This window comes from Pseudonaja textilis, chromosome 4 (genome assembly GCF_049901715.1).
Source record: "Pseudonaja textilis isolate UNSWEBS1 chromosome 4, rPseTex1.2, whole genome shotgun sequence".
Classification (NCBI taxonomy): domain Eukaryota; kingdom Metazoa; phylum Chordata; class Lepidosauria; order Squamata; family Elapidae; genus Pseudonaja; species Pseudonaja textilis.
Window position 1 is genome coordinate 9,288,980 of NC_141993.1, and position 15,681 is coordinate 9,304,660.

Consider the following 15,681-nt stretch of genomic DNA (forward strand, 5'->3'; position numbering starts at 1 on the left):
CAAACCCTCGGGGAAGGGGACAGGATATTCCACAGGGCAGGAGCAACAGCAGAGAAGGCCCTTCTCCTGGATCCCGTCAGTTGGAGCTCCTTGACGACAGGATCCTCAGCAAACCTGCTCCTGGAAACCACATGAAATTGGGAACTGGATGTGATGGGACTGCGCAAGAGTAGAGGAAGACACCGGGCAACCCAGAGCTCTCCCAGGAGTAGGCCCGGATTAAGGAAATGCTCAGTCCCAAGCTAGATGGGGGAGGTAGGAGGAACTTCGGAGTAACTACTACCTAGAATCTCCTGGGATATATCTAGTCCCTTAAGAGGATTATAGCTTTCATTTGGCAAGATTCTGTCCGTTAGCTGTAACCAATTAAAGGATTGTCTCATCTCTGGGCTTGACATTCAGTCTCGTTAATCCTGGTACAACATCCAAACGCTGGTGCATGTTGAAGTTACTGCAGTTTGGCTGCTAATGGTGCCGGGCGGTCACTGTAGATGTATCTTTTCTGAGACCAGGTGGTCCTCTTGGTTCTTTAGGAGAAAGCGTTGGGATGATTTTATCATTCCAATACAGCAGAATGTCTCCGCTCCAGCAAAGATGGACTTAAGATACAGAAGGATTTTGACAGACTTGAACACTGGGCGCTATTGAACAAAATGCAATTCGATGGTGAAAAAAGCAAGGTGCTACATATAGGCAAGAAAAATAAAGTGCACCGGTACAGTATATGTCAGTCATGGCAAATCTTTTGGTTGTGGTGTGCCGAAAGCATGTGATAGCATGTGTGTCAGCAGCCACAATGCAATGCGCCCCGCCCCCGTGCATGCACGCGCATCTCCCTTACCTGCACTGCACATGTGTATACCTCACAGCTGATTTTTGGCACTTCCAGTTTCGGCACTTCCGGAAGGTCTGTTTTTTGGCCTCCAAAGGGTGCAGAGGCTTCCCTTGAGCCCCCAGGAGGGTGTAAAAGGGCCAAAAACCGGCTGGGAGGGCACGTGTGGGCAGAGCAGGTAAGTTGGACTGGGGCTTGCGTGCCAGCACAAATGGCTCTGCATGCCATCTGTGGCACGTGTGCCATAGATTCCCCATCACAAGGTGTATGTGGTACCTCGCTCAATAGTAGTAACTATGAGAGGGATCTTTGGAGCCCTAGTGGACAACCATTTAAATATGAGCCAGCTGTGTGCTGCAGCTGCCAAAAAAGCCAACACAGTTCTGGGCTGCATAAACAGAAGGATAGAAATCAAGATCATGTGAAGTATTAATAGTACTTTATAAGGCCTTGGTAAGGCCACGCTTGGAGTATGGCATCCAAGTTTGATCACACAATACAAAAAAGGGTGTTGAGAGGAGATTCTAGAAAGAGTGCAGAGAAGAGCAACCAAGATGATTAGGGGACTCGAAGCTAAAAGTATGATGAACGGTTGCAGGGACTGGGCATGGCTAGTCTAGTGAAGAGAAGGACCAGGGGAGACAGGATAGCAGTGTTCCGATATCTCAGGGGCTGCCCCAAAGAAGAGGCAGTCAAGCTATTCTCCAAAGCACCTGAGCGCAGGACAAGAAGCAATGGGTAGAAACTAGTCAAGGAGAGAAGCAACTTAGAACCAAGAAGCAACTTAGAACAAAGGAGAACTGGCTTTGGTCAGACAGTGAACTGAGATGAAAGTGCATCATTTAGTTAATCTTCATGTTTTATTGAATGCTTCAATAGTTTAACACAAGACATACAAAACAATATAAATTAAATCCATGTTCACATTGGAACGAATCCCATCTTTACTTACACAATATCTGTGCTTCAAACCGTTATGTAAAAGGAATATTCAAGTCTTCAAACATCACCGTGTTTTGGGGAGAGGGGAGGAAAAAACTCAAAATGTGCCATATATCAAAGTCAACAACTTTAGCCCAATCGCTATTCTCCTCTTGCTTTGCTTTGTTAGGCAAAATAGTAACTACGTTTAGCATGTAACGAAGGAACCAGAGATTGCAGAAGTGTACAGTTCCTGGTTTTATGGTCAGATATCCTCAAGGCCAAAGGAGGCCATTTTTCAAGAGAGCCCTCCACCACAATAGCAGTGACATGTGTGTTGTTGGTCTGTTCAAGTGACATCCCTGTATTGGACTTGGAATCTGGTCCAGGCTTTGTAAATTGAAACCAATACAAATCAGAGGAGGGCCGAGATAACAGGCAAATTTCCTCCTGAAAAATATGTGTGTTGAGGATGAAGGTTTGTTTTCTGACCTTGTGGGAAAACAAACCTACCACATTCCACACCAGGGGTCCCCAACCTTGGCAACTTTAAGACTTCTGGACTTCAACTCCCAGAGTTCCTCAGCCGGTTCTGGGAGTTGAAGTCCACGAGTCTTAAAGTTGCCAAGGTTGGAGACTCCCGTTCCACACCATTGTGAAATACCTATGCTTTTAGGATCTTAACACTCCCATTTTCTTCCTCCTAACTCACAGCAAGATACTCCTGCCCAATTCAACACACGGAGGCCAGATTTCTTTGCTTTGGTGGGCAATGAGGACAGATGTCCACCATTACTTAAGTTACTCATAGGAATCGGAAAAGAAAGGGAATCCCAGAGTGGCATAGACGGACCCTCCGAAATTCAGAAACTGGTGACTGCAGCATGGGAATATGCAAATATTAATTTAATTATCTGTCAAGTGTTGGGACAATAGCGGAACGCATGACAGTTAGATAACAGTTGGCAAAAACAGCAGGAAAACTTTTACCTACTCAACCAGGGAGTTACTGCCTACTGACACTGTTTAAAGCACATGAAGTACTCCCGATTTACAAAATGACAACATGCCAGAGTTTGACATTGTCGGCCTTACCTTACTGCTTTTTCTACTCCTGAGTAATGAACAAAAGGCAAATCAAGAGAATCTTACTTGGAAAATAAAAGAAACCCATGGTAGTGTCACAAATATTGCTCCTCTTAAGTTAAAAGTTAACAATCAAATCTGGCATTTTCAGCAGGAGAAATCCACAGTGTGAACGTATTTCAGAGTTTGGAATTATTTGAGGAAATCAAAGTATGAAATACAGCCTCAAAATGAACCAAGGTGGGATTAATTTTTAAGATGAGACGTTCCAGACTATAACATGCTACAAATTCACCGAACGGCTGATTTTTTTTTTTTTTTTTTTGGTATAAGAATCCAAAGTGCAAATACAATTAGCATGACAAGTGACAAATCATTTCAAAGTTGCCCGTCGGTCAGGTTAGGAGCAACAAATTAGTGAAGACTTGAAGAGGCCGTTTTTTTCTCTTGATGGGGGGAAGCGTCCCATCGAGGAAGCTGCTGCTGGAGATTGAAATGGCACAGCTACGGAAGGGTCGTTGAATCCCAAAGGTGCTGAAGAAGCTCCTTGGATGAGAAGCAAAATGTCTTCAAAGAAAAACCAGGGGGAAAAAAAAGCACCTTTGGGAGAACCATGACCTGGGCTGAGAATCGCTGTAGACAAGGGTCATCGATAAAGCTACTTCTACAGAGGGACATCCAGTTCTGCTCCTGTACGTTTGTTCCCATATCACCGCTTCTGTTGCCTTGTTTCCAGGTGCACCAGCCATATAATACTGCTGACTTGGGCCTGTAAACTTGAGAATACTTCTGATGGATAAAGCTCCCTCACCAAAGGGCATCTGTAAACGTAGGGACTGGCTGCTTCTATCTGGCATTCATGGTTACATTTTACTGAGATTTGTTTTTTTAAACAGCCAACAAAATGGCTGCTTCGAAGACGACTAATTTGTATGTTTGCTATGGAGGAAAGCCTAAACACTGAAAGTTGTAATTTTTCCTGCTAGGCCAAATCAGAGGTGGAATATTGTTGCATTCAAAATGCAAAACCATCTGTCCGTTTTACTGTTCACCCCATGGCTTGCAATCCTAAAAACCTGTCACTTCAGCCAATAGAAACAACTGCTTCGGTATTTCTAATTTAAAATAAATAAAAAAAAAACCCTCACACTACATTTCAATATACTGGGAGAAAACAACCTCCCTGCCTAATTCCTTAATGCAAATTAAAGACCAGCGTGCATGGAAATTGTTTTATAGAAAGAATTTGGTTTCAACTGGAACATTCTGGAATTTGTGAAAAAGGCGGCAATCTATTCTCTTCAAGATTCAAATTCACCTCACCTTGAAATGACACCAAAGTACACCTTTACGTGAATACTGTATTACTGGGGCAATATTAAATATTGCTAGAAATATTTACAATGTTCTGGGGTGAAAATACTTTTAAGATATAGATTAATAATATTTTCTGTGCTCATAGGTTTATTTCAGTATAGTTCTGATAAGATTTCTTGAAATTCAAAGTGAAGCCCTGCATTTTTATGCCTACCAATATTAATCTCTGTTCAGCACAGACCACAAAAATCAAAAAAGGAATGTGCTCATGGTTTCTTACCTGCCAATTCACAGCTTTGGAAAGAAACATTTCTCTGATTGTGAGACTGGATTAATTTAGCTATCAGGAGAAAGCACTGGGACACTTTTGCAGCTGGGTTATATTGAGACATTTGAGCTCTACTAGAAAATTCAGCGTTGGTTAGTTGAAAAGTATTCAAAACAAAAGGAAAGACTGACTATTCTGGGTCAGTGAAGCTCTCCGAAGTTACTAAGACTAAATAACTGACTTGACTACAACTTTTAATGTCAAGTTTAAAAATCGAAATTAGAAGCGGATTGTAAATAATCCGTATGCACATCCAGTTGCAGATAACTTGAAACAGTGCCATAATAATTTGTGCAAGGGAAGTGACAAACCTTGCGCTCCAAATTTGAAGGAGACAAACCTTGCATTCCAGATTTGAAAGACTCTGAAAGAATCAATACCCTGAACTCCTTTTAATCCACAAAACCATCTTCTTTTTAGGCTACTGGGACGTCCAGCTTTAAACTGAGTGGATGGATGAAAAGATCAAGAACAAATCTGAGTAACTTAACTTTTATGAAAGGTAGGTTTCAGAGAGAGAAAAAAATTAAGGAGGGCTACCAGGAGCCCCAAGTGCTGAGTCTTTTGCTTGTTTTCTTACTTTCGGCCATCGGTCCATTCATCAAAAAAAAGTGCCAGTGACTGAAACCACCAAACTTCCATCCTTAACCTCCACCAAGAAGCATCTCAGAAATTTCTCAAGTAGCTAATTACCGTATTTTTCTGAGTATAAGACACACTTTTTCCACCCCGAAAAGTGGGCGGAAATGTCTGTGCGTCCTATAACAGCAAATGCTGCCGAAGCCCCACCCACCGGCCACCCTCATCCTTTGGCCTCTGCCTCCCAGCAATTTGCCTCCTTGCAGCAAACAGCCTGTTTCAGCTTCAACACAGCCTGATTTAGCACAAGGAGCTGATTGTCGGTTGGATTGGCCTCCTGACGATCAGCTGTTTCAGGCTGCAGGGATGGCCACCGCCTATTGCCACCTCCGTGCGCCCCCGTTTTCAGCCATACATCCCATTTTTGGCCTCCGTGCACCCCATTTTCTGCCCATTCTGATCCCCGCTGCCCGGAACAGGCTGAAAAATGGGGCATGCAGAGGCCAAAAATGGGATACGTAGGCCGAAATTGGGGCACGCAGAAGCAGCAATAGGCGATGGCCATCCCTGCAGCCTGAAACAGCTGATTGTCGGGAGACCGATCCAACCAACAATCAGCTGCTTGTGCCAAATCAGGCAGAGACAGATTATTCTTATTTTTTTTCTTGTTTTCCTCCCCAAAATTTAGGTGTGTCTTATACTTCAAAAAATATGGTAAATTCCAACTTCTGCCAGTGCCAGTTATCTTTGAAGGCTACCAGTGAAGGAGAGGAGAAATGGGCTTCCATCCCAAACAGTTCTGTGCATCACCCATGTGTTTCAAGCAAACCCCATTTCCTTTATTCAACATGACCTTATTAAGCTCGCCACCCAATTTCACAGGATTACTACCCTAACGTCAAATGTTTAAAAAGCATGCACGGATTTAAATAAGTGTTTTTAATACTGCACTGAAAAAGTTGTGGCACAAAATTTCAACCCACCTCATCTCTCACATATTTCTTACCGGCTTAATGAAATGTAAACACTTAGGACCTCCGGAGGACACAACGGCATTAATTCGTTTTATCAGTCAAGCCTGTTTGGGGTTTTAGCATCGTTCACCAGAAACGCTAAGCTTGCCCCTTTTATTAATGCAGCATATATTTTTCATACTGAAGGCTTTGGAAAACTCATGTCCCTGGGTGAATGTTCCCCAGCTCATTTATTTGCTGAAATAAATATTGAGCGCCAATTATTGAACGGCTGTGACGGTTTTGTCAGTATTAGTACTCGTCCAAGGAACGACATACGTGCTTGCACATCACATTTAAGCATTACATAGTTGAGCACCAATGCACCCTGCCAGAGCCCTACCTTCCTGCGTTATTGCTTTCCACCAGCAATCTGAGCTAAGGCAGTTCCATTTGCTCGCTTGTTGGCCATTTTTCATGTTGAAACATACCGCTCAATTGTAGGACACAAGCGGCTCTTGGATTGCTTACTATTAGTGACATCTGGACTGCAAGTCTGGCCTTCGAACCGTGTGTGTGTCTACCATTCAAAATGGCTAATAAGTCATGAGCAGAATCCACAAAGTCAAGGGCCATCTATCGGGTGCAAACCAGAAAGTCAACACTCAGCTATTTATGGTTACTCGTGATGTGCAAACAGGCCCAAAGCTGCTCAGGGAGTACCTGGATCTGGAGTTATGCCTGCAGCCAAGATCAATTTAAGATTCTCCCAACAAGAAAGCTATAAGAGGTGCTGAACCGGCTGTTTCACCTCACCACATCCATGCAGAACTTCATTACAGCTTAACAACTCTGCCTGAACATTGTTTCTTTCTTTTTTTTTTCCTTTTTAATGACAATGTGTTCTTGGTCTCTTCTGAACCTTATAAGCCAGGAGAGGATGAACAAGGCCAGAAGAGATGATGGTGTGGGTGAAAACAACCCTTTCCTTGCCCAGCGTTTCTTGAAGAAGGTTAGTTGCAAGTGCTTCATAGAGATGTGAATTAAACGGGATGTCTTTCAGCCGATTAATCTTTTCAATAGGGTTGGCTTTGAAAAGGGCCAGCAATATTCATTTGGAACGGTGCCGTTGACATTGCATTCAAAGAAGGAGAACATGGGAAACCAGATCCTGGCTCTTCGGCTTTGCTGATAGGCTCTTGTGTTCGCCAGGGTGTGATAGTACAGGAAGAGTCTCGTAGTGATGTAGAAGGCAATGAAGACATCAATGGAGTAGTGTTCATGAGCAGCCAAGATGAAGAAGATCCCAAACAGATTCAGCACCCAAGACAACGTATGCAAAAAGTTCCAGCTTCTTGGGGTATCTATAAAAAGGAACAGAGCAGTCAACCACCCGTAACTTGGAGCTTTTCATCAACTGTGTTCTAGACATGTTCTGGACAAGACAGGGAACTAGAAGCAAGCAGAAAGGCTTGGGGTAAGCTCCAGAAACGGCTCCGGAAGAGAAGAACAGTTCCCGCCATAAAAGATTTTTTAAAAATTACTGGAACTTGTTCTCTTAGCAGGAATAACAGCAAAGGGAAGAGCAACACAGACCCCAGGGGTTTGAAATGCCTAATAATAATAATATGCTACCAACGGTCATGGACTCTGGCTTTGTAATAACTCATCTCCTGAAAATAACTATGTCTCCACTATTACTGTGTTTCCCCCAAAATAAGACCCTGTCTTATATTTTATATAATATTTTGTATAATTATATATCTCCACCAAAAAAGGCACCAGGTCTTATTTTCAGGGGATGTCATCCACAGTCTCACCTCGCTTACGGGCGTCAACTCAGCCTCCCTTTTTGCTGTCAGAGGCCTTAAGGAACTTCTTCTGCAGCCGGCAAGGCCTTCTTGAAGGCCTCTGCAGCCGATAACAGAGCTCCGGATCGATCCAGAGTTTCGTTATCAGCTACAGGGGCCTTTAGGAAAGCCTTGCCAGCCTTGCCATCTGCAGAAGATGTGGGCCAGTAAGGCAAGTGTCGGGGTGTGAGAGGCCTGGCTACAACTGTCCAAAGGTAAGTAGTAGGGCAACTCCACCCCCACCAATCCCCACCCTAGCTTAATTTTTACTCCTCCACTCTGGAGTGGGTGGGATCTTAATTAGGGCTTATTTTGGGGGGTAGGGTATATACTGGGTGCACATGTAAAAGTCAGGCTAGGACTTACTTTCAGGGTAGGTCATATTTTCGGGAAAACGGGGTATTTATCTTCCATTCTCTCGTTTTGCCCTTTAGACTGTAAGTCTGAGGACTGGCAATCTGCTTGCCTGTAGTTTATAATTTAATTTCCAGAACATCAAAGTAATTAGGCACCATTCCCTTTTCTTGATGCTTTGTGTTAAAAGGTCTTACAAGCAAAGGGGCCAGTTAAACACAGAATTAGTGCGCAGATCATGAATGCTGGTGTCAGTCAAAGGTTTCAAAATTAGAAATAAATCCTTTTCGTTTTTATTTCTAAAACAAAATGACGCACGTTACAGGAACGTGCAGCATTCAATAGTTCTTCTCCAATTATGGTTATCCCAAATGGGGCGGGTGTCACCCACAAATGCTAATGGCCTCTACTAAATCATGCCTTTTCCAACTTAAATCTCTTTTTTTTCTGCCACAAGGACTGAAAACTTTATTTCACAGTTAGGCAACCACGAGGGGCGGGCTCCAGAAGCTGCCAGGCTACAACTCTGTGCATGTTCTAGCCAACGAGACTTCCCTGTGGGAGTTGAAGTTGATCAACCTTTGAAGCGTGGCTATGCGATCTGCTGAGCCAGGAAAGTTGTGACACACCAGGAAAGAGGAACAGAAGCTGTGGCAAGCTAGATGGGACATTTGTTCCATTTTTATTCCCCCTAACCCCCCGATTCTCTACTTACATTCAGTGACAAAAAAGTTCAGCATAGTCAGGACAACAGTATGGCCACTGAACATATAGTCTCCACAGGTGTGTACTCCTGTTAACGTCATGCCAAATCCACTCCAAATAGCAAAGGCTCGCTGAAGTTTTGCCCACACATTGCCATATAACTAGAATTAGAATCATGCACAACAAACATTTAAAAGGAACACATCGAGAACGCGTGAGACTTTAAGAGAACGGCTGCAATTGTCCCCGCCATAAAGTGAATGTGGTATCTTGCATTTGCCCCGCTTCCACAGGTGATGCAGACAAGCATTTACCTCTTAAAACAAATAATTCGCAGACTTCGTTCCCGAATGAACGCTCTATCATGCCTAACCATACTTTAGGTATATAGGTAGTCGTCAACATACAGCAGTTTGCTAAGGGACTGTTCGAAGTTACGGCGACACTGAAAAAAGTATTTTTTTTCCACACGGCCGTAGTGGTCACGTGATCAACACTCAGATGCCTGGCAACTGGCTCATATTTACGACGGCCGCAGTGTCCCGAGGGGGTGTTATGTGATAATCTTTTGTGATCTTCTGACAAGTCTATACAGAAGCAAGACTTGGTTCAACATCTGTGTTACTAACTTAACAGCTGCAGTGATTCACTTATCAACGGTGGCAAGGAAGTTCATAAAATGGGGCAGAACTCACTTAACAGAAATTTGGGGCAGTCGTAAATTGAGGACTACCTGCATTTGGGGTTCAGGTACTGGTGGAAGATATAATGACAGTTAGATTTCCACACTTTCAACTTATGCCCTTCCGTTTGCATAAATGAGTTTTATACTTTACTGGTATGTCCCCTTTTACAGAGTTTGAAGTCCCCCAAATGTACATTATACAGGCGCGATAAACCTGTCAGTAGTTCAATTATCACTCTCATGTTTTACATTACTTTGCCAATTCTCAAAAGCTTTCATGACACTAAACATAAAGAGTTCATCATTATCTGTCTTCAAGATACTAGAGCTGAATCTGTGGCTAACTTGAATCTGATATATCTATCCCGTTTCCCTGAAAACAAGACCCAACTGGAAAATAAGCCCTAGCCTGATTTTTCAGGATGCTTGTAATATAAGCCTTACCCTGAAAATAAGCCCCAGTTAAGATTGTCCGCCAGACAGGTGCATTTGGAACCGTATTTTCCCCCAAATAAGACCTAACCAGAAAATAAGCCCTAATGCGTCATTTGGAGCGAAAATTAATATAAGACCCAGTCTTATTTTCAGGGAAACGCGATATAAAAAATTCAAAGCACTGGTGACATCAAAGGTCTTTGTCCAAGCTCTTGGGAGACTCATTGACTTACCTTTCCAGAACACTGTAAATGTTGTCCTGGCACAGACAGTGAGGTCACAAACATTGTTACACAACGTAACAAGAACACAGTCCCCATCAGGCTGCATTGTCGCCGCAAAAGGATCGATCTAGGAACAAAAGTTGCTTTTAACAATCACGAAACTAGTGGAATGACAATTTTTCCACCCTAACTTTGTCATCTCTTATTGCTCTGGAGGGATCCCCTCTAGGTCTGCTTTGTGAAGAGTGCAGTGGCCATGTGGGGGTATCGGGGATCTGGAATGTCTCTTCTAGAAACATATTTAGCTCAACTCATCTTTGGAGCCAAGCCTTTGGTTTTGTTTGGGTGCACAATTTCTCTGAATTGACTACTAGGCCTATTGCACACTCACATAGACCCTGCCTAGCAGCTCTTTAAAGCAGCCGCATCTTCCCTCAGAACTCTGCGGCTGTCCTCGGCTGTTGCAAGGCGATCCCATGAAAATAAATATTTGGTTTATGGACTCTTATTTGATTTACAAACATGGGAAAATTCCTGTTAAAAGCCGCAGTGGCCAGAATGCAGTACTGCAGATTACTTGTGCTGCCTGCTGGCTGCCTGCCATTTGACAGTTCGAATCTCACCAGGCTCAAGGTTGACTCACATCCTTCCAAGGTCAGTCAAATAAGGACCCAGATTATTGGGGGCAAGAGTCTGACTCTGTAAACCACTTGGAGAGAGCCATAAAGCACTGTGAAGCGGCATATAAGTCTAAGGGCTATTGCTATTACATTTTTTGAAACTTCACCTGTTCCTTGAGATTAAAAATATGACCATCCATTGGACTATATGCTCAATTAGCTTGAGTATTTCCCCTTTTCTTTACACACTGTCAGATCTGTGTATCTGCCATTCTTCAATGGAAGAAGAAGGGGGGGAGTTGGTACAAGTAATCCTTTTTGATGTAACCTGAATATATTAAATCCTATATTGATTCTGTATAACTTTGCATATGATATACAACTGGAGGAGTGGAGCCAGATGTCTAGAAACTTGTCACCTCTTGGAGAGATAGCAAGATGAGAAGGGACCATAAAAATTCCAGCTCTGGAAGACACGTAACTCTGCTAAGATACGTTCCCAGAGAAGGGGAGGGGGGAAATTAACATGTTGATTCTTTGTTTGACTAAATCCACATCTGAGTAAGGGGAGGGATTTTAACTTCCTTTATCTATGACTGTATGCTTGGAAATATCTTAGACTCTGCTTTGCCTAGTGTTGGATTTAAATCCCTTTCAATAAAGGATTCCTTTTGAAACACCTGGTTTTCAGAAGTTCATTCTTTTTGGTTGAAGGGAAAAAGTCCAGTGCTTACACTTACATTTTTGAATTGTTAAGCCACAGCCTACAAATTACATGTAAGTCAGGAAACCATGACTCTACAAACTAAGCTCGCAATCCGGATTGGTCCCAGCAAACAAACCTCTAACATCATCCAGGTTCAAATTTAGAAGAACCGCGGAGATTATCCTTGATGTCACAGGCAGATACAGAACCAGGATATGGAGGTAGCAAGAGACAGTTGATTGCAATCAGACTTGGTTACCAAAAACTGTGGATCCCTGTTAGATTTAACTAAATTTAATATGAGCCGTATATGACCGCTTTCGCATTTTAATGACCATAGCAGCATCCTCATGGTCACCTGACCCAAATTCAGATGCTTGGCAACCGGCTCAGATTTATGACGGCTGTAGTGCCTCCAGAGGTCATGCGACCTGCTGGGCAAGCACAGTCAGTGGGAAAACCGGATTCGCTTAAGGACCATCTTACTAACTGAAGCACTGCAGCGATTCACCTAACGAATGTGGCAAGGAAAGGTCGTAAAAATGGGACCAAGCTCACTTTAACAAATCTCTCCCTTAGCCACAGAACGGTTGGCTCAGTGGGGGGTTGTAAGCCAAGGATTGCCTGGATTTGATTTGGCGCGACAAGCAATTCGCAATGTTTGCCCTCCCGGAAGGTCAATTTGGTGAGGACGCTGAAAGCATCTGTGAGTGCTCATCCTTTGGATCATTTCTTTGGGGCAAACAACGGTTAGCGTTCACCGTTAATAATAGTAAAATCAGGGGTGGGTTGCTGGGGGCTCACAGGGGTTCGGGAGAGGCCCTTAGCTAAGATTCTGTGCAGTTTGGAGAACTCCCAAATCCCCCTCCTGGCTGGCCCCACCCACCCCGCCACTTCCCTTCCAGGAGTCCCCACGCAACCCATTTTGGATGCAGGTAAGTGCATGGCACACACGGAGGCTCAGGGACGACGAAAAACGGGCCTCCTGGGAGTTCGGGAAGGCCACAAATGGGCCCGTTTCTGGCTTCCAGAGAGCCTCCGGAGTCTGGGGAGGCCATTTTCACCCTCCTGGAGGCTCGAGGGAAGCCTCTGGAGCCCGGGGAGGGGAAAAACACTCCCCTCTGGCCATGGTACAGGAGGTCAACTAGGCCATGTCCACCCAGCAACTGGGCAGAGAACCCTTTGCTAAAATTTTTGAAGCCCACCCCCCTGAGTAAAATACGTTCTGTTCCCCGGTTTTCTGGAATGACAATGGAGAGCAGGAAACCCCACCAAGTTTTTCATGCCGAAGCAGCCGACTATTTCAGAGCTCTACCTGTGCCTGTGAAGGAGGAGGACCAGCAACCAGATGTAGCAGAGAATCACGCCACATACTTCAGTCATGGCAAAAGCCCACGGGATTCTAGGGACGCTGTGGGAAGGGAAGAGGAAAAAAAAACACACAGCATTATTGTTGGCATGAGTCTAGGATACCCGAGGAGCCCTCTCACCCCAATGGGACTGGCCTTTCCCACTTGTTTTGGTACAAGGGGTACCACGGACCCCCCCTCGGTCGCGGAATTCTACACAGTGGAGAAGAGGAGACGGGCCTTTACTTCCATGGCTTCTGCCCTCTGGAACACTTGAGGTGAGATCTGGCCTTCAAATGTAGCCTCGAAGCCCGGGGCCTCAACAAAGGCTTTCAAGAAGAGACTGGACAGACATATTGGCAAAAAAATAATAAAAAATATTGGGCAAAGATCAAAAAAAAAAAGTGGTTGGAGGAGATAGTAACCCAACAAATAGACCTGAAACCAGAACTGTTTTGATTAGGCATAAAACACAATAAAAGGGAAATACAATAAAAATATAATAATTCATGTTACACGTTAATAAACAGCGGCTAGAATTACGTACGCGCAAAATGGGAAAAACGGAAGTATGCCCACAGAGGCAATGGTGATAAAGAAAATATTAGAATGCACCGAAATAGATAAGCTAACGATGGAAATTAAAGACAAAGGAGAAACAGAGTATTACCTAATATGGGACCTAGGATACAATTGGCTAGATAATAGGTGCAAAGGTTAGAAAATGGATGATGAAAGAGGATCAACAAGTTAGAAACAAATACAGGTATAAAGCTACATAGAAGGATGCGCACTGTAAGCAATATTGGTACTAGATTGTATATAATTGCAAATCAAAATATATAGAGTGATAAATGAATAGAGAAGTAAGTTATAACCATGGATACAATGATATATGCTCTATAATATCAAGTTTTAATTCTTTTTTCTATGGACTAAACTGCATGAAAAAGAGAAAAATGGTCGTAACTAGGATAGACCTAAAACATCACGTATATTTAAAAAGGTGCTGATACAATCAGCAGATCGCTGTTGCAGAATTGAAATTGCGATGTTAAATGAAGGAAAATGCACAATAAAAATATTTTTTTAAAAAAGAAGAGACTGGGACAGGCATTTGCTTGAAATGGTATGAAGTCAGGGGTTGGACTAGAAGACTTCCAAGGTCCCTTCCAATTCTGATGTTGCAAGTGGTTACCGCACAAGGAAGATCCCAGACCCCATTGTGTTCTGATTTCTAATTTATTTACATTCTGTTAATTTTAAGTTATTTTTTTTAAAGGTTTAATATTTCTGGTTTTTGCTTTTATGAGGTTACAAACCCTCGCAGATTCACCTGACAGTGAGATAGGCAGAAAAAAACCATTTAATAAACAAATAAATAATGTGAACCACATCAAAGTCTTTGACTTCAGCATAAACGGAAGACGTAAAACCGCTAAAGGATTATGTAACATACCCAATCGTATTGCAGATTCTTGTGAGACAGGCTGGTAGAATATTATGGTTGGTGTTCAAACAAAGCATTAGTAAAGGCAGCATGTAGTTTGCAGAGTACCATTTACTAGTCTTAAAAAATTCTAGCAGGAAGCCACACAAGATTACTTTCTGCTTAAACTAACGCAACCATAACCTGTAATGCAGGGGAGCGATGTAGCTGTGTGGCAGATAATCCAAAATGTGTCTTCAATTAAAGTAAGACTTTAGATTTATTAACTGAAAAGGGAAATGACACCAGATGAGTGACAGCTGAGTAATTCGGGAAATGCAGCCAGCAGGATTCCTTCTATTATATGGCTGCAAATAACTAAAAATAATACAAGGACTCTTTTTTTGCCTTGTACAAGGAGTGATTGTTGGGTTGTTTTTTGCACCAAGAGTTTGGGGAGAAGATGTGGGGTGGATGAACCTATCTCTTATGTTCTTGTAAATTCCACAGCACTTATTCACCCATTTCTTTTTACAAGTATGTCTCCAGTGTCAACCTTGGAAACCATATTTTACTTAGAAGCTTCGAGGCTGCCACATTTTTGTGCCTGGGAATTTGGGAGGGGGGATTTCATAAAGAGGGGGAAGATTAGACTCAACAACATTCTTTTCTCAGAAAGTCAAGGACAAGTTACCTTGCATTCTGAGAGAGGAGTGTCCGGAGGAATGTCTCCAGTTGGGACGATGGTTGGTTGGGCCATGTGATGGACTGATGGGTGCAGGGGAGGGATCTTGGAATTTCAGTTGGGAAGGGAAAACCCGGAACTCTCAGATTCGAGTTTTCCCAGATGTGCCTACTTTAATAAATTCATACTTGGATGAACTTTGTTCCTGAATGCTGAATGTAATGGGGAGTTTCATTGGAACGCTGACATCCAGTTTTAATAGAGTCATTCAACCACCTGGGGACAAAAGTAGTTCAGGAGAGCGAGAATGAAGAAGACGCTCCTTTTCTCTGCTTTCTTTTTCTCTTTCTTTCAAGCAACTATTTCCTTTTTTCCCCCCTCTGTGTTTTCTGTAAGGATTGAAGTCAACCCAAATTATTTCTTCCTTGGCTATGAGACTGGCTCTCCCATTTTTGTCTTAGAGCTGAGGTCTCGGCCACGTCTCCTCAGAAGTCATGTAGTAAGGGGTCCATACATAATTTCTCCTGCTCTGGATGAATATCTTCACTGGGCTGGTGATTACTGAAATCACCCCACTCAATCATGCACGGAGTTAGCACTGCCGATAAAAGTTAAACCTTATT

At 43.1% G+C, this 15,681-nt stretch overlaps 1 protein-coding gene across 5 annotated transcripts in view; it reads right to left on the minus strand.

Moving 5' to 3' along the window:
* Positions 1-1,673: 1,673 nt before the first annotated feature.
* SAMD8 (sterile alpha motif domain containing 8) overlaps positions 1,674-15,681 on the minus strand; it is a 36,548-nt gene continuing 22,540 nt past the window's right edge. For 4 of the 5 annotated variants that reach the window (XM_087932192.1, XM_087932191.1, XM_026710979.2 and 1 more), the window contains exons 3-6: positions 12,911-13,006; positions 10,279-10,396; positions 8,936-9,086; positions 1,674-7,380 (exon numbers count right to left, since the gene is read on the minus strand). In XM_087932192.1, the coding sequence (XP_087788318.1) occupies positions 7,076-7,380; positions 8,936-9,086; positions 10,279-10,396; positions 12,911-13,006 (670 nt within the window). In that variant the 3' untranslated portion in view covers positions 1,674-7,075. The remainder of the gene's footprint in view (positions 7,381-8,935; positions 9,087-10,278; positions 10,397-12,910; positions 13,007-15,681) is intronic. The other variant, XR_015743402.1, reaches the window with a different exon arrangement.